Source organism: Sander vitreus, chromosome 5 (assembly GCF_031162955.1).
Source record: "Sander vitreus isolate 19-12246 chromosome 5, sanVit1, whole genome shotgun sequence".
Classification (NCBI taxonomy): domain Eukaryota; kingdom Metazoa; phylum Chordata; class Actinopteri; order Perciformes; family Percidae; genus Sander; species Sander vitreus.
Window position 1 is genome coordinate 16304888 of NC_135859.1, and position 17584 is coordinate 16322471.

At 42.4% G+C, this 17584-nt stretch overlaps 1 protein-coding gene across 1 annotated transcript; it reads right to left on the reverse strand.

The window, feature by feature from the left end:
* Positions 1-495: 495 nt before the first annotated feature.
* Positions 496-16385, reverse strand: pole (polymerase (DNA directed), epsilon). The gene is made up of 48 exons (XM_078250647.1): positions 16145-16385; positions 15867-16002; positions 15682-15762; positions 15476-15520; positions 15301-15393; positions 14967-15121; positions 14739-14883; positions 14574-14654; positions 14369-14476; positions 14179-14289; positions 13977-14062; positions 13756-13875; positions 13498-13630; positions 13277-13390; positions 12983-13195; positions 12785-12892; positions 12515-12643; positions 12326-12428; positions 12027-12173; positions 11774-11919; positions 11417-11565; positions 11186-11278; positions 10476-10778; positions 10134-10329; positions 9751-9965; positions 8696-8798; positions 8507-8587; positions 7831-7953; positions 7391-7600; positions 7006-7218; positions 6759-6902; positions 6520-6660; positions 6235-6388; positions 6018-6124; positions 5728-5904; positions 5393-5616; positions 4997-5217; positions 4682-4886; positions 4371-4544; positions 4075-4200; positions 3383-3515; positions 3084-3291; positions 2880-3011; positions 2484-2677; positions 2180-2380; positions 1966-2091; positions 1012-1101; positions 496-901 (listed from the first exon to the last, which is right to left on the reverse strand). The coding sequence occupies exons 1-48, from the start codon at positions 16210-16212 to the stop codon at positions 779-781; spliced, it is 6888 nt and encodes a 2295-aa protein (XP_078106773.1). The 5' UTR covers positions 16213-16385; the 3' UTR covers positions 496-778.
* Between the last annotated feature and the right edge of the window lie 1199 nt (positions 16386-17584).

The following is a 17584-nucleotide window of genomic DNA, read 5'->3' on the forward strand; positions in this document are numbered from 1 at the left end:
ATAATAGTAAAAACTGAATTGACAATTAGCCAGAAACTCCTGATCTTTTCATATTGTCATTGTGAAAACGGCTCAGCCTGAATTAAAAGACAGATGGAGACTTTAAGGTTCAGATTTGCCCGATAGTTCATCAAACATAAAAATACACAAAAACGGAGAACCAAAATTATCTTCACAATTGCCACACCAATGAAAACCTTGACTTGCAACTTGCAATAAAGCAGCATCAGACATGTCTTACGCGTTTCACTGCGAGTTGACAGAATAAATGGGGGTGAAGTCGGAGTAGTTACAAAGCATAACAGACACATCAGCCGCCAAGTGAGGAGGAAGCTCAGATGATGATGTGACTGCTGATTAATGAAACTATGTGCTGATTAAAGGGCCCCAGAGTAGCATTCAGGATGTTTATGCTTTTTCCTGAGGCAGAACTTCAGTCCATTTCTACAGCACTAATTACAAAAACTAAGCAGTAAAAAACATTCAGGCTTACTGTACACTTTGAAAAATATTTATTAACAGTAAAAAAATTAATTCACAAACATAATTATATTATGACATAATCAAGACTTCAGACATATCTACAGTCCACATATTCTCTTCCAACCTGCCTCACCAGTGTCCTTATCACAAACCATCAAACAGCATAGAAACAGACATTATCAAGGCAGATGAACAAGGGCAGAAACGTTTTAGAATCGAGTGTTTTCCCAGATTGAGAAGTAGTTGCCACAGATGCAGCTGGAGGAAGGTTGGATCTCTGTGGCGGATGAGACGTTCAGTGAGCATTCTGGCTGATCTGTGGGCTCATGACAAGCAACCAGTCAAGGGTCTCGTCCAGGAAGCTCATTTTGTAGTGGGACGCTACGTTCCGAAACACTGTGATCTGCTCAGAGAAGCTCTTAAAATGATAAAAGTAGAAAAAACAACTTTGAGAACAAAGTCAAATGGGAACAATCGTTAAGCTTTCATCACTAAATTGGACAATGTAATGTAATTGAGAGTAGAAACCTTGGCTGGGAAAGTGAGGTCAAAGTCTCCGGCACATTTGCAGTACAGGGGCATGTTTGCTTCCTTCACTCCTTTACATTTTGTACACACCTAAAATCACAGAGTTTTTCAGCAGTGAGGCAGCTTTAGGAAAATTATCAGGTGTTGTATAACAGATGCAGACCAGAAATGACGTTCTTCACTATTAACATTTTATAGGTTCATTTGTTGAGACTATGAAACCTTTGTAATAGAGATCCACAGAAGAGATTTCCTCTTTCAATATTTTGTCACAACTGTTCTTTCTTCTTTTTAAGATCTTTCGGCATTTGCCATTTATGATAGGGACAGCAGAAATACAGACACTAAACATGGGGGGAGAGATGGTGATGACTAGGGATGGGGATCGGTCATTTTTTATTGATATCGATACCATTTTTGAGACTGCTTAACGATTCAAGTCTTTATCAATACCATTACCGTTACTTTTCTAATATTTGGTGGAAAGATGAGATGACAAATTCTTAATCTTAACAGAACTATTATTGCTTTTATTGCAAAAACTGTCTGTGACGGTTTGATTTCTTCTGTCTCTGTTTTTGTCTTAACGAGCTTATTAAGCGGCCCACAGAGCGGTGCTCTCGGTAGCCAGTCCGACTATGTTTTGAATGATTTGCGGTGGGGAGGCTAGTCTTTACTCACACACTGCTCGCAAATCATTTTTCCGGTTTGCGCACGTACAATATATACTGTATTTTTAGACATAACATAATATGCTCGGACCTTATTGATTTTCGGGTTTTGAGAAATTTGGAACAGGGTCCTTAATAGAACCGGGTCTCGAGACCCATCCCTAGTGATGACATACAACAAAAAGGTAAACATAACAGTTTATGATCTATGTATTAACCACTAGGACAACTGACACCCCAAAACTGTTATTTTGTTAGGATGTTTCATCTGTTGTTTACTCACCAGGTCCTGCAGAGTGTAGCTCATCAGTTTCTTCTTCAGAGCCTCCACCAGAGCCATCTCAATAGACTCAGTCTCATACTGCGCCTGGCAGTTGGAGCAGAACCACTGAGGCAAAACCGATCCATCCTGATGAGAGGAAAACACAGTTTATCTAACTGTAATTAGGAGTAATAACAGCATTAAATATTATGCCTATCAGTGCTCCTCCTCTCACTTGTGCCACAGATGGGTCCCTGCAGAGGTCGAGGTCACGACAGAAATTGCAGTGGTGGCAGATGACCTCTGGCAGGATGTAGGAGTTACACGGGTCACAGAACTGGGCTTCCCCGGAAAACTCTCCCACGTCCACCAGACGCAGGAGGTCTCTCTTCAGCTTGTTCACCTGGTTCACTATGTTGGCATCCAGTGAAAGGACCTGGACACACAAAAGATGGAATTGCCGTGTGGTGAGAGAAAAAATCATGACAACGTGCAACACATGAAAAGAGCTTTGTAAGTTGGTGTACTTATTAATATACCTGGCAGACATATTTGATAAACTCCAGTGCTGGGTTGTTGAGTGGCAGGTGGGATCCAGGAAGGACGGGGAACATCTCTGAGGGCTGGTTGACACTCCTGGTACCCGTCACTTTCTTCTGGATTTTTTGAGTGATGGTGAAAAAGTTCTGTGTCAACTCACTAGACACATATTCCTGAGAGAAGGAGATCATTCCTGTGGGGAAGAGTTTAAATAAAAAAAAAAAAAAACCTTCACATCTGACAGTAAATCTAAATACAATTAATAGTTCCCCTTTATAGGTTTAAGTGTAACAGACACTAGTCTGCGGTGACTCTAATGAGTGTAATGTGAAGTTTCTAAAAGAATACAAGGCACCTCTTAAGTAACTAAAGCCGCTTCCTAAACAGCATCTTACCAGGAAGAGCACTCAAATCCCCCACGGCCTGCTGGGAAGCCTGGCTGCCTCCACGTCTCTTGACTGGTGTTGCTCCAGGTGCGTTGCGTCTCAGCTCCTCTTTCATGCTGTGGTAGACGGCTGCAATGTAGGCTGGCATGGAAAGTTTGTGTAAGACTTGGTAGAAAGAAAAACCAAAGCTATTGTGTATAGATGTATCTTTACCGGAGACAATCATGAGGAAGTATTTCTGACAGGAGGCAGTTTGGGGCAGATACTGCATGATGTTCCAGTTGCTCTCAATCAGCTCCTCCACCTCGTCTGTCTCTCCATCACCTTCATCGTCCTCCACAACGGCTTCATCCTCGTCTTCATCATCACTGCCTTCCTCATCTCCCTCCCCTTGGCTCTTTTTCTTCTGTTTGGCTCCTTCCTAAAAAGGGCCATAGAGAAGGCATGAGTACTGTGTTCTGCTACTTTAATCAATGCAAATATATTGTGAGGCAGACATTGCAGAGGATTACCTCGCCGTACATGATGCTGGAGGGCAGTTTGCCCTTCACGCCGCCGTAGTTGGCCGGGTCCATCCACAGCAGGAACTCCCAGCATCGGGAGAAAGAGATGGACAAAGAGTGGAAGATTTCTCTGGAGTGGATGCTACAGGAGAAACAGTTAGGAAGGTGATTTTCATGACAATTGTACTTTCAAAAGACATAAAAAAAGTAGGAAGATGTTCAGAAATGATCATTAGCAATATTGACCAATCAGTTAAAACCACTGAATAATTAACAAAAGTCCATTAGATATTTTGTTTCATGTTACACTATTGATTTATTGACAAACTGGCCTAACTTCACTATTATTAACCTTTTTCCTCCATTAGTCTAATGGGTGGTTCTTCTCTTTTAAGATGGCTTTATAGGATTCATTTTCCATAATGGAGACCGCAGCAGTAGTGTTTTGGCTTTTACTTCAGACTACTGAAGACAAAACCATATAAATATTATTTCTATCTATCTATCTATCATCATTTTCTTAATACATGTATTTGTCTTTATGTATGGTTGTAGTTATGAATTTGGTTTTCCATCATTTTGTATTCATTAATGATCATATTTATGAATAAAATCAAATTGCATAAATCAAGTGACAACATTCCTTTACAATGCAAAGATGTATAAACACTCTTCAAACCTGCAGAGGGTAAATGTCTGACCTTTTGGTGATGTATTCTACATAGCCTATGGCATCATCTATCCTCCTTTTCTTTGTGCACAACATGATCCTGTTGAAGTTTCCATACACCACAGTCGAGCCCAGGCGTTTGAACTCTGAAACCAACCTGACAGCAGGATGAGAGAATGATGAAAGAAGACCCTAAATGCTCTCTGATATCAACAGGTGCCTGATACATTACACACAAATTTAATTTTATTATTACAAAATAAAGCTTTTAAAGGCTAAATATACAATAGATGTTTTTAACAGTAAAGCGGACGATGTGGCACTCACTGTAGAAACACCTTCTTCATCATGTTGTGCAGGGTGCGGTGCAGAGCGGGGTCATAGAGCAGAGAGCTGGGGGAGCGCAGCCAGCGGTAGAAGTGCATCACCTGGTTGTCTGCATACACGTTGTGATACTGGGTGATCTCTCTGACCCATCCAACCACCATGCTCTTCAAGATCCTGCTCATACAACACAGAGCAGACACAAAGGTGAGCAAAACACAAAAAACTAAACATGACATGCTTTCTTGTCACACCTGTATTGTTAGACCATATGCATGTGGGTTTAAATAGCCATGTGCTACAGATGTTCATACCTAAAGGTGTTGGAGCAGAGAGCAGTCTCATCATAGCTAGCGAGAGCGCTGGCTCCCTGGTTCCCTGACATCATGTCCTCCAATGAGGCCTGCTGGATCACATCAAAACTGACACCCAGACTAGCTCCGCCCTCCATGTCATTGACATGCTGTGATTGGAGGATGGTGTTCACCGCCAGGCTCTGCAGGTCCAACTCCACACACACTGAAAGAAACAGAAACAGGATTGTTCGTAAATACAGAGAAAGACGCTTCAAAAAGTGTAGAGTTGCTGTGTGATGAGTCTTCTTGGAATCAGATTAAGTGTGCGAATACCTGTGGAATAGCATCCTTGAGCATTGATCTCCACAGAGCCCCTGTCATCACTTTCCATAACCAGACGACTGTCATCAGCCTCTTTTCCTCCGAGGTCGGGCCTGGCTGTGGGTGAGAGCCACAGCAGGTGGTTGTGTTTCCGTAGATGTCTTGCCAGGAACAAGTCTGAGCCAAAGATGGACACATCCTGAGGCAAGTTCCCCACAGGTAAATGGAAATACCTGAGTGAGAGATATTTCATTCAAGTTTTAAAGGTTCAAAATGTTTCAAGAAATGTTTGTTTATGGAAACAAAATCTGAACTCTGTCAACAAAAATTCCAAACTGAAAATAGACTTTATTAGAGACTACAGCAACCAAGTGAGCATGCCAGTGGGGAACAGTGTGTAGTTCGTACCTGGCCATGTCGAAAGCCTGTGACAGGCAGCTGTCTAGGTTGAGGTAGTGGCGGATCATGCGCCGGGCACCGTGGCGTTGCCAGTCCAGCACGTTATAGCTGATCTCATCAACCACATGTACTGGAACGACTGGAAACTCCTCAAGCACCGGCATCCCTGCTGCCAAACGCCGCAAATCCCAGTTTGACTGCACCGCGATGAGGGTGGGCCCACGGCGCTCCTCCTGTAAACACCAACACAAAGCAGACACTTAAACATAAATAATGTATGTGTAATATGTGTATGTAATCATTCAAAGTTAATTAGGTATCTAAATAGCTCCATTGTGTTTTACCTTGTAGTTTAGCAGTATCCGTTGCAGAGCACGGTTAATAGCCTTTGCGTCGTTTTCAGCTCGGACCTCAAAGTTATGTTTCTCTGGAGGCAGGAGCTCCTCAGTTGTCTTCTCCAGGAGAGCAGTGCGTTCAACTGTGTAGAGGTTAGTCAGGTTGGGCATCTGGTTGCTTCTGACCTTTGGAGATACAATAAAGACGGACCTTAAGGGCTGTTCTCTGTCAGTTGGGAAGGGATGCATTGGCGTTGATATCACCATTACTTAGAAATAAGGAGATATATAATTCTTACTGTATCCAGGACAAATATGCTGGCTTTGCGCTGAGAGGGGATGAAGAGGCCAAACAGAGCTTTGTGACCCTGACTGTGATGATACAGGTATATGTGGCGAACACTCCCTGAGAAGAGAGAGAAAAAATAATGCTGTGATATCAGCGCAAATATTAGTTTGGAGGGAAAGGTAATAGTAGGCAAAAAGAATCCCTAAAGGATCATTTTGCAGTCTTACCAGGTTCCAGGTAGCTGAACTGGGCCAGAGACCTCATCTCCAGATGCTCTAGGTCAAAAGTGTCAGCCTCCCTGCCAGCCAGATCCCTCACAACATGTTTATTGACCATGCACACACACCCGAGCTGCACCAGTGCACGAAACAGCAACGGAACCTGAAAGAGATCGTGTTAATGCTGCATTTCTGTTTACAATGACAAACAAATTGGACTCACAGATACACTGTACACACACAAAGCGTATCATGAGTGAGGTTATAAAAACACTGGAGGTGTATATATGATACCTGTGTTTCATAGACTCCTTCAATGTCTGGGGCAGACAAGTCAGCGTTGATCTCATTGATGTGCTCCTGGTACATGTCCTCTGGTACACAGTACTCATAAAGGTAGTACACTATGTTAGAGCGAGGCAGCATGCGGTTCACCTGAAGCCCAAAAAAAAAAAAAGATTATTTAGTCAACTTATACCACACATTTATAATTACTGCAATGCATTTTTTAACGGCATTTTCTTATTGCGTGCCTTTTTGTATGTGGCTCCCTCCTCCTGTTTTGGGACTTTTTGATTGACATAGAAGACACGTGGGATGTTGAGCTTCATGCAATGGAGGTCATGTCCAATCACAGCCCACAACTTGTACAGACCAGGGTGACTAGTCTCTGCAATCTGAGAAGCAGGGAACAGGACATCACATGAGAGAACATGATAAATGATTTGCTTGATTTTTTTAAACTGACTTGAGGATGATAATGGAGTGGCTTTGCCTCACCTGTACAATTTGCCATGGCATGTCCAGGATGCTGCGTGCTGTTCTGCGGAGGAAACTTCCCAGGCCGGTGGTGGGTCCGCCTCGGATCACTCCTCCCCCTACGGGTTGAGCTTCACCATCAAGCAGCCTCCTCTTCTTCTTTCTCTCCTTCCTCTGCCTCAGCTGCAGCTCCCATTTCTTCTTATGGTAACGCAGCCACACTAGACGCTCCTCCTGCAAACAGGCACAATTGTTTTGTTTTTTTAAGTTTTGTAATATCCCAGAATAAGGGAACAAATGTGAAATCGTAAATTCAGAAGGCATTAGAAATGAACAAAAAAAAAGAAAAAGATTAGGAATCACTGACAGAACAGGCAACACTTTGTGCCTGTTGCTGCTAGCTTACCCGTGTCTTTCCCATAGGTGGGGGTGACCCCAGGATCTCTCTCCAGGACTGAGTGAGCTCAACATCCTGAGACTCCACCTGGCTGTCCTCTCCCTGAGAAGCCCGCTTCCGCTTAGTGCTGATGAGTATGGCTGGCTGCAGAGGTCTGGCTGGCATCCCAAAGTCCTCTATGTCTGCGGCTTGGCCTGCTACAAGAGGCTGATGGGCCACCTGAAAAAGGAGGAGGAGGAGGCCATTTAGAAAAGTAAAAAAAAGTGCATAATGGGGCTGCAGGGTGGGCTAGTAGTTGGAGACACTGTCCTTTAACCAAAGGAAACTCAGCTTGGTAAACATCTGGTATCCCAAGAGTTTCTGACTAAAGCAGTGAATCTCTACAAACCCACGATGAAGAGGACCGTGCTGACAGTCTGACAGAACGTTTTGCTGTGAAATAAACAAACCTGTCTCTTGCCCTCACTGGTGAACAGCTCACTGATTTTCTTTTGCTTGTAGATATCATTTTTCTCCAAGAGTTTCTTGTGAAGCCAGTCAGGGTGCCTCACTCTGGGTACCGGATTCTTCACCTGATGATGAACAGAAACAATTAAAAATTTAATCTGTACATAAGCCTAGGATAGACTGAGAGACTAGGGCTGGGCAATAATATGATAATTTATTATCTTTCATTGGGAATCATATCGTGATGAAATCATATATCGAGATATCGTGATATACAATTACGTTGTCTAAATTGATAAAAACATGCACATACTAACTCCATTTTCTCAGAAAATCTATTGTGAAACATTATGAGGGAATATCATTTGAAGAATTGCAGGTTTGTTTTAATATCACACTACTTGTGCATACATGTAAACACAGTCAGTGTATAACTGGACATTTTTGTTTAGTTTTTTTTCTCTCTACAATTTCACTTGAAACAGTTTACCACATTATTGATGATTATTTTTCTAAAATCTCATTGTTAAAAAATATTTTGTGAAAGCACCAATTGTCAACCCTCCAATATTGTCGCAATATCGATATCGATGTATTTGGTCAGGAATATCGAGATATCTGATTTTCTCCATATCGCCCAGCCCTATGAGAGACCAATGAAAGGTGTTTAATTTGTACCTGTTGAAGAGCTGCAGGAATTGTGATGATTTTCTGAATGGCACTACCCAACCTTTCTATGTAATAACTCCAATCAAGGATCTGAAAAGGACACAAATGAAAATGTTTATGTCAGAGGGAGCGCACAAGCAAATTCACACAGACAACCAAAAGCTTGTGTCTTAAGCGCATACAATCTTAAAAACTCACAGAGCGGATGTCCAAGTCATGCAGGCTGGGCATCTTCAACCACTTACGAAGGAAATGTTTCTTCACACTGGGCTCTGCCTGGAAGATGGCCAGAGGAATGGCTCTGATGGAGAGAGACACACACAAATCAATCAGTGTCAAACTCAATGCTTTTATTTCAGTGCTTGTTCTCCACAAACATTTAACATTGGGAAGGCAACTCTGACATCAATTTATTTTATCCCAACATCAGAAATTCTATTATCATGGTGGTATTTTCATGGCGAGTTGTTTTTTTTGTTTTTTTATACTTGTTTTGGCATTTTGTGTCCTTATTAGACAACTGGAAAAATATTGTGTAGCTGTAGATGGAAAAAGTGGGGTGACGGAAATGACATGCAACAAAGGTCCTTGTCCAGTATCGAACCGAGGACATTGCAGTTACAACAGGATCACCAGACGCCCCAAAGTCTGTGTTTTATTTGTAGCGACCTGAACAGTAGTACTGTCTGACACAGCATCCCCAATTCCAACAGCTTAAAAGGTGTGGGGAGGAGGGGGTTTCCGACGCTGTTTGACCATCGGACAACCACCGTACTGATGCCCTGATGGAATAACCCTTTCTGCAATAGAATTGATCTTGTACAGCCAGGTAGACTGAGGAAATGGTATCTTCCTTCCTTGTCACATCATCACTGTCATGTCTTACTGGGACACGTAGAGGAAAATGGAGCCATCATTAATGTTATTAGTAACACCTGTGCTTTTCCTTTTATGACAAGTCAAATGTCTGCTGTGAAAAAGACACACAGAGCCCAAAAACAGCCACTCACACCTGTCGTCTGTCTCGCCTTGAATCTGCTCAGACCACTTGGCTTCGATATGAAAGGGTGAACATAGGTTTATTATCTATACTATTACTATATAATACTAAATATTACACTGACAGCATTAGTATAACCTTAATCTTTTTTAAAATATACATATATAGAATATATATATATAGACACACACACATAATGTTTAAGAATGTCTACTGTACGGTTTGAGTTATAAAAGCTTATTTTCGGAGCCACCTTTCTGTGACAGGTGAACCCTCGGGTTTTCGGGAGATGACGTAGCGACAGCTCAGACCAGCATCTTTCACCATTTGGTCTCCCAGGAACTCAGCCAGTCTCTTAGCTGTGCTGATAGAAGTGGACTTCTGCTCTCCGTAGTCCTCCAGCCTTCTGGACATTGAACGATTCTCTGAAATCAGTTCAAACAGCTCCGTATCTGGCATGTTGGCAGCCTGGAAAACCAGTGAAATAAATCAGTCAGCTTTTTGTGAAGAAGATAAGGACTCATTTTGAGTCAGCTTTCTCCGCAAATGATAATGTATTATAAAATATTCGATAAACAATTAAATATCTTGTAATACTAGAATGACGTTTTACACCATGTGATGACAGGTTTTTACCTTGCTGTACAGAACATCCAACCAGTAGTCAGCCACTTTGGCCACAGAGGCGTACACCTCCTCCAGAGAGGTACCTTTGAGAAAAGCCTCAAACACTGACGACTGAAAAATCTTAATGAGCTGGAGCTCTCCTCTTCTCTTGATTTCGAATCCCTTCAGCTCAGCCAGAGAGCCATCCTCATTAAACACAGCATACCTAAAATGAACAGAGAAACCTTAAATCATCATAATCACTGCCCATTTTAATATGAACTTTGCTAGACTGCTCATACACTAATGTCGGTAACAACAAATCCATCCAATCGTCCAGGGTCAGAAGTCTAAAATCCTCTACTGCTATACCTTTTCTTCAGCTTCTTCCCTTCCTCCTTGGAGGCAGGCAGGATCATGGCCAGGTACGGTCCATCCACCTCAAAGAAGATGCTGTTCTCCGACCTGACGTTGTAGGTGACGGATGCGGGCTCCACCAGCTCGTGGTACTGATCGTTGGTGAATCCCTCCTTCACCATGATGTTCAGCATGGCCCCTGGGTAAGAGATGGTCACCTTGGGCTTCTTCTCATTGCTGGTTTTCACCACAAAGTTCTCAGGAAAGGTGTTGGGCAGGACACACCAGATACCGTCAGTGTCCAACTCCAGGGGCCTCCTGAGTCACAGAGAAGTAGAAGTGAAAGCGTGAGTGTGAAATGGGCATTTTTTCTCTCCAGTGTCTTTCAGTTCACATATTAGAAAGGTTGTTGATTCCTTTCATTTCAACAGGCAAGAACACGCTGCTGTTCGAAGTTAATTCAGTTATGTAATCATAACTCGGACCTGCAATGTAAACATATCTACTACTAAAATATGGGGTAGGAGCAAAAGAAAGTAAGATAAACACAGTACTGCAGGAGCTGGATACAAGCCCAAATGTTGGCGGGAATCTGCTGATGAAATGTTGTTTAACAATGCGGTGGATCCCTTCCAGCGCCATCTTTCCTGAGCTTGAGCTGACCTTGCACTGACCAAAGAAGTTATTATTGCGATGAAGTATCTCATTATCCATATGACACTCACCCTATTTGTTCGATGAGCTCCCTGGCCTGAGTGATGATGTTGGCTCCAGTGTAGCACACGATGCCAGCCATCTCCATGGAGTACCAGCGCGCCCTGATGGAAAGCAGCACAAAGTGCCGGTTATTACTAGGTAGCACTGACGGTTGAGGCTTAAGAGCTCATGTAACAGTGTAAAAGTGCAAGTAAAAAGGATGCTTGATGATTTGAATGATGAAAAAAGTTGACTCCTACCCTTTCCGCATGACGTAGCCGTAGAAAGAGTTGAGAATACACTTGTGCGCCAGCTGAAGAGAATCATACAGGATCTCCATGTTTATGCAACGCTTTATCTCAGCAGCGTCTCCGCTCTCCTGAGCTGCCGACAGTTTCTTCTTCCACACCTTAAGCAAAGTAAAAAAACAAAAAAACAAGTACAGCATATAATCTCGATGGGCAAGAAGAATTTCAAGTACAGAGTGCAATTACAAATGTGTGAGTGTTTAAAGGCTGAACTGCTAGAACATTTAAGGAAAAAAACATTAATTATTTTAGAAAACATATAGAAATATGTAATGAATTGAAAATAGTGTACAAAATATCAAAACCTACCTTGTGGAGTCCTTTGAATTCATAACGACGGTCTCTGAAGGCTCTTACTGTGTCGACATAGAAGGAGTTTTCTCTCTGACAGATGGTGGTGACTCGCTCCTCTAGCCGGGTAACGTGTGTCTTCTTATAGGCCCTCTTACAGTAGTCTGAAACAAAGACAGGACAAGTCAAACTATGCTTTATGCAACCAGTAATTTAGAATGCTTTATTTATTTATAATCAAAATCTAAGGAGCCAGAGAAAAACAAAGCACCTGCCAGACGTTTCTTCTCATGTTTGGCCTGCTCTTCTCTGTTGAGGTTGTGGAAGGCCCGAGGCGGACCGTTGGGGAAAAATGGCGGGAACTTCTCAGACTCAAGCTGCTGCTGGATGCGGTGGAACTCACTGCGGCTAGCAGGCACTGCAGACAGAAATAAACTTTCACTGTATTCAACCCCACATGAACACTGTGGAAGCAATATTGGCAAGATCTGAGGGTACTTCTCTATTAGCACCTCAATCCTTTGACTCGTATCTATAAGAACACAATTATACTGAACAACATTAACTTACTGATTTGCCCTCTCCATTGCCAGGCCATCCTCCTCTGGCAGGTGGCACCAGGCTTGTTAAAGTCACAGGCAGCACAAGTGGCCTCATCAACCATAGCGGAAGGCTGTAAAATTAGAAAATAAAAGTATTGAATTCCATGCTTTTCTAAAGGTTTTATCTCATGCATATTTATTTAGATTTTTATTTTACCTGCAGGCGGTTGGTGAGGATGATATTGGGGTACATCGCCCCAACGTCCAGATGGTAGATGAGCGGGCATTCAATCCTGTTTGGGACCTCCTTCAGGGAAGTCAGCTTCTTTTTGATTTCCTCGCAAACCTGAGAAAATACAAGAGACATTTCATAAATTCAAGCTGAGAGCGCTAAGAGTAGCTGGGATGACTTTTCAAAAATAATGACACAAATTGGAGAAATTTAACAAAAAAGAACCACTAAGGAAACTATGGAAAGTCAACATACCTCATTAAAGTTGGTGACTTGCTCCAAAGGGATTTTCTCCTCCTCCTCAATGGCATGGCGCATGGTCTTCTCAACTCTTTGCAGCAGGAAGTCAAACGCAGCTGGGTTCTGTCAACACACCAGACCAAACTGTCACTCTAAAAACACACAAACAGCAGTGAAGCAAAAAAACAGCTGTTAAGTTGAACTAAGATGTACCATCTTAAAACGGCAGGGGATGTCACTGCGGAACACTCCTGACTCCAGCGCCTCCACGTGGCCGCCCACGTACGTCTCAGAGTCCATGACGTGGCCGTCGTCTGTCAGTTTGTTAAAGACCTGCTCCTGCTTGTTGGGGAAGACGATGTTTGCGTGGAAGGCCTGCACCATGAGCAGAGCTTCACACAAGGTCCCAGAACCTTTACGCAGCACCTGGAATAAAACGACGATGATTAATTACCAAAAGGCATGTTATATTTTGGGGATTTCAGTCTTTCAAACACAAAGACTAACCTCATCAGGCTCCATGGGGATGATGGTGCACAGAGCGAAGATGAAGGGGTGAACATATTTCATATACAGGTAATATGTGGCCACAGCATCTGACACAGAGTAGGTGGCTAAAGTCTAACAGAAAAGTAGAGAAAAGAAAAAGTCAACAACAAAATGGCAACTTTTAAAACAACTGAATCCTTTATTTTCCGAGCTGTAAAAACTGCAGTTTATTTCTGTACCTGTGGCTCCTCAGTTGCCATGCGGCACATCTCCTCCGGGTCCAGCTCCACTGGGTCGTAGCCCAATTTAGCCTTCGCTGCTGCCTTCAGATTATGACTCCCCACCGGCAGGTAGCTGTCTCTCTTTACCCACCTGATGCGGATGAGAAGCAGGTTGGATGAAGATGTTAGAAATCCATTCATTCTAAAATGAATCCCAAAGGGTAGTTTATGTAAAGCACACTGATATCATTTTAAAAGTGTCAGAGGCATGCAAACCTTAAGCAGTCCATGTGGATAGCTTGACTGGACTTGTACTCTCCCTGGTTATCCTTCTGGAAACCGATCTCCCTGTGCATGTTCAATCCATGAAGGGCGGCCCGAGTCTCAACAAAAGGCCTTGAAAGAGTGGAAACACAGTGAGAGAGGTAAGATATAAACATCAGGGTATATGAGTAATGAATGTCTAATTTTATAGAAGCAGCAAAATAACAGCTCACCAGTCAAAGAAGTCACCATTGTAGGTTACAAAGATGTTAGGCTTGGTTTCTTGAACGTGATCAAACCACCTCTGAATGAGAGCCGCCTGCAGCCAAAGTCAGGTCATCACATTGTTATTACGCTGATGCAACCACAGAGCATTACATTTATATACTGAACCATATCTTCAATCAATCTTTATTTACACGGCACTATATCTACCTCATCATCTTCGTTAAAAACGGTGAAAGGCCCTTCATATTCCGGTTTGGGAGTAAACTCAAAATCTTCAATGTTCTCAGAGACTATCTCTCTGTTTGTGATTAGAAACCCCTGTAAAAGGAAACACAAAGTTAGTAAAACTGACACATATATTAATAATAGAATAATAGATAATATGAAGACAACTCGCCTGTCCATCAATCATGTAAGAGATCATCATAATCTGATCGCTTTCTGCATCTGGGAATTTCAGTGGAAGTTTGGTGGTCTCGATGTCGAAAGCCAAAACAACAGGGTCCTCAAACAAACAAGAAACAACGCTTTATGAAATCACTGGCACACATGAACCTGAATTATTGACAGATGTTACAACATAATTCATAAAATCCTCATACGGGGCGCTCCACAAGATCATCTCTCCGTACAATCTCTGGTAGGTAGGCGCTGCCTCTGTATCGAACATTATACCAGTGAGCCTGAGAAATAAACACAGATTAGATTAGAACAGGGAGCACGCGTAGATCTTCTCAAACATTGGGACGACAGGAATCTATCTTTACCACGTGGATCTTGAGGTCAATGGACAATCGCACATGATAGGGCACGTCATACTCTCTCATGTCCAATATGTTGTCTAACTGGTCGGAAATATTCTTTGACATCCCGTCTTCCTCTGCTGAGGTCACATTGCCACCCGATAAGGCACTGCAAAAACCAACAAAGGTGTCAGCAGATAAATATTAAGCTGGAAATAACAGTTTATTAGAAACTAATGGGACTGGTGGTACCTTGATAACATTGAGGTGTAGGCGTCGTTGGACTGCTCCCTCTCTCTGTTCTTGCGTACAGCCGGCGAGATCTCGCGCTTGACTTTGATGAGCTCGTCTACGGTGCTGAATGAAAGCTTGATGTAGCTTCTTTTCAGTCCAACTAGATGGTTTGGCTGAGGAGGACAGGCCAGCATAGTTCAACACATTTGTCTTGTTGCAGAACAAACTGTGCAATAACGAGGTTGTTTTTTTTAAATGTGGCTGCTGTGTTTAAATCTTCTTTGGCAGCTTTTATTTTTATAGTATATGAAACACTTTAATGCTGCCAAAGGACACTAAAAACAAAACTCACCAGATCTAGGTCCTCTTTTGGGATAACTTCAAGCTTCGCCACCTTTCCTTGAAACTTCCTAGACATGTATGAGATTACTTCTCTTTCGCAGTTCTGGAAATAAAGTTGTGTTTAAGGAAAGAGTTTTTGAACATGATTACACGGCATAAGAACCAAATGAAAGGCACAGACTTACCTTTTTAGTGGCAATGTAAAAATATGGCTTAAAGGGGAGGGCCACCTACAGACAGGATACACATCAGGAGGGATATGTTAGAGCAGTGGAAATGTTGGACATTTTTCAAGTGTTATTATTACATAGTAATTACTGTCTACAGTATAAGGGACCAGTATGTAAAGGTGGTAACCAGTTTGAATCAGTTGTCTCACAGCACAACCCACCTTAAACCTGCTTCCATCCTCCTGTATGAAATAATAGTCCACAGCACTGATCATCCTCTTGTCATCATCCAGGATCTCAGTCTAGAAACAGAAAAGGAGCACAGTGTCACATTTATTATCACCATTTTCTCCTAAAGACATTGAAAAAGTCCTCACATGACAATGTGTGTACTGTATAGACTTACAGGATGCATGTTGATCAGCCAGCCTGTTTTCTCCCCCGGCTCCTTCATCCTGTCGAAACCGAAGCGGGCGTCCATCTCGTCGGTGAACTGGCTGCGCTCCAGCCGCTTGAGGGCCGACATGGAAGATCCATCGTCCCTGGTTTAAACACACATAACAGCTACATTAAGTTCATGGTTTACTTCTGTGTCTCTACTAAGTATCGCGTACAGTATATTGTGGCTGTCCAGAGTAATTTAAAATGAGCCAAGCAGTTTGTCTGTGAGGTGAAACAACTTACTGGTTTTCCTGGTCTCCTGCACCTTGTCCTCGCTCCGCTTTGTACCGTCCACTGTTTTGCAGAACCATCTTCTATCGCGGTCTGTGGGCTACAACACGGAGAAATAAAATAAACTCCCGCTCACTTTTTATAAGACTGTCAGCAAAGCAGCATTTGAAAAAGATTTTGAAGTTATTTCAAAGGATAGTCCTCTAGTTTTCTCTGTCACTGTCACTGACGCTGCTTGTGTTTTCTTATTTTGGCGCGTTCCTGCAGTTGCCGCGAGATCAGCGCAGAGAGGAGGAAGAACAAAGATAGGATTTTAAAATGCTGAATCACTCAGACCAAGAAATCTGCACCGCTTCACGGTCAGTGAAGGCGTTAACCACCATGGCACTGCCAATCATGTAAATGCGGCGTTCATGACATTTGGGTGATACTGCCTCAGTCTCCAGCAGATGTAATTCACACATTTCGGCTTTCTAAATATTGGACAGAGATAGCCTATTTGACCACCTGGAAATCAACGACACCTCCCTCTCATATGCTGGATAAGAGATAGCCTATCCTATTTATTTTTAATCATATTGATAGATATTTGTCTTTCAATTCATGGTTTATCCATATACATATGTTTACATAATACATTGGATGACATTTGGGTTTGTGGTCCATTTCCAACATGTCAAAAGGTTAACATTCCCTCATAGTGCTATTTGAAAGAGTGAAGGTTGTATATGTATTGTGTGGTACTGCAGGTCTTAATAGGCTATGTCTATAATACATATTGTCTGATATCGGCTTTTTGTTTTGGTCGAGTTAGGGTTAAAAATACATTAGCAATATAGAAATATACCTTAAGTTTTGGTTGAATTACTTTGGCAAATATGATGGGGCATCCATGTTTATTTCCATATTTAGGCCCTACCATTTTAGGCCACTAAGCGTGAAGTCGGATAACTCAAAAAAAACCTGAGTTTCCCAGAATCTCTCCCATTATTATCACTGGTATTTATGGTAACTCTCATATGCAAAATTACAGCACACATGGAATGGAACTGTCTGAAAAGGCATACAAACGCACATATCAGCCAAAGTCCATTGTTCAAATTATAGGGCCACATTTTATGGGTAGTTTGTTCTACTGTTAATGCACTATGGAGTCAAGCAATTGCGTTTGATTGTGTGACACAGACGGCCGCAAGACTCAACCATGGGAATCTTTGCTATATCAACCATAAGTGGGATGAATGATAACATTCATCTCATTAAACGCAGCAGAAGTCTCAGAGACCGCCTGTCTTTTGCAGAACCGAAAATGTTTTTAACCACAGACTGCAACATCTTGTAAATACACGATCTTCGGAAGATTTCCCCCTTCCTGGGAGGAGCTTAAAATAAATCCCTCCCTGCATATGTTTACCAGCGAGGAGGAGGTGGTGAAATGCGTTGGGGGGGGGG

What these genes read in the sequence shown, in the direction of transcription:
- pole (XM_078250647.1), bottom strand. Translation starts at nt 16,212, where the DNA reads ATGGTTCTGCAAAACAGTGGACGGTACAAAGCGGAGCGAGGACAAGGT. An exon ending in GGCTGATCAACATGCATCCT is followed by an intron (nt 15,763 to 15,866) that starts GTAAGTCTATAC and finishes TTCTGTTTCTAG; the next exon opens with ACTGAGATCCTGGATGATGA. An exon ending in AAGGAGTCTATGAAACACAG is followed by an intron (nt 6,389 to 6,519) that starts GTATCATATATA and finishes GATCTCTTTCAG; the next exon opens with GTTCCGTTGCTGTTTCGTGC.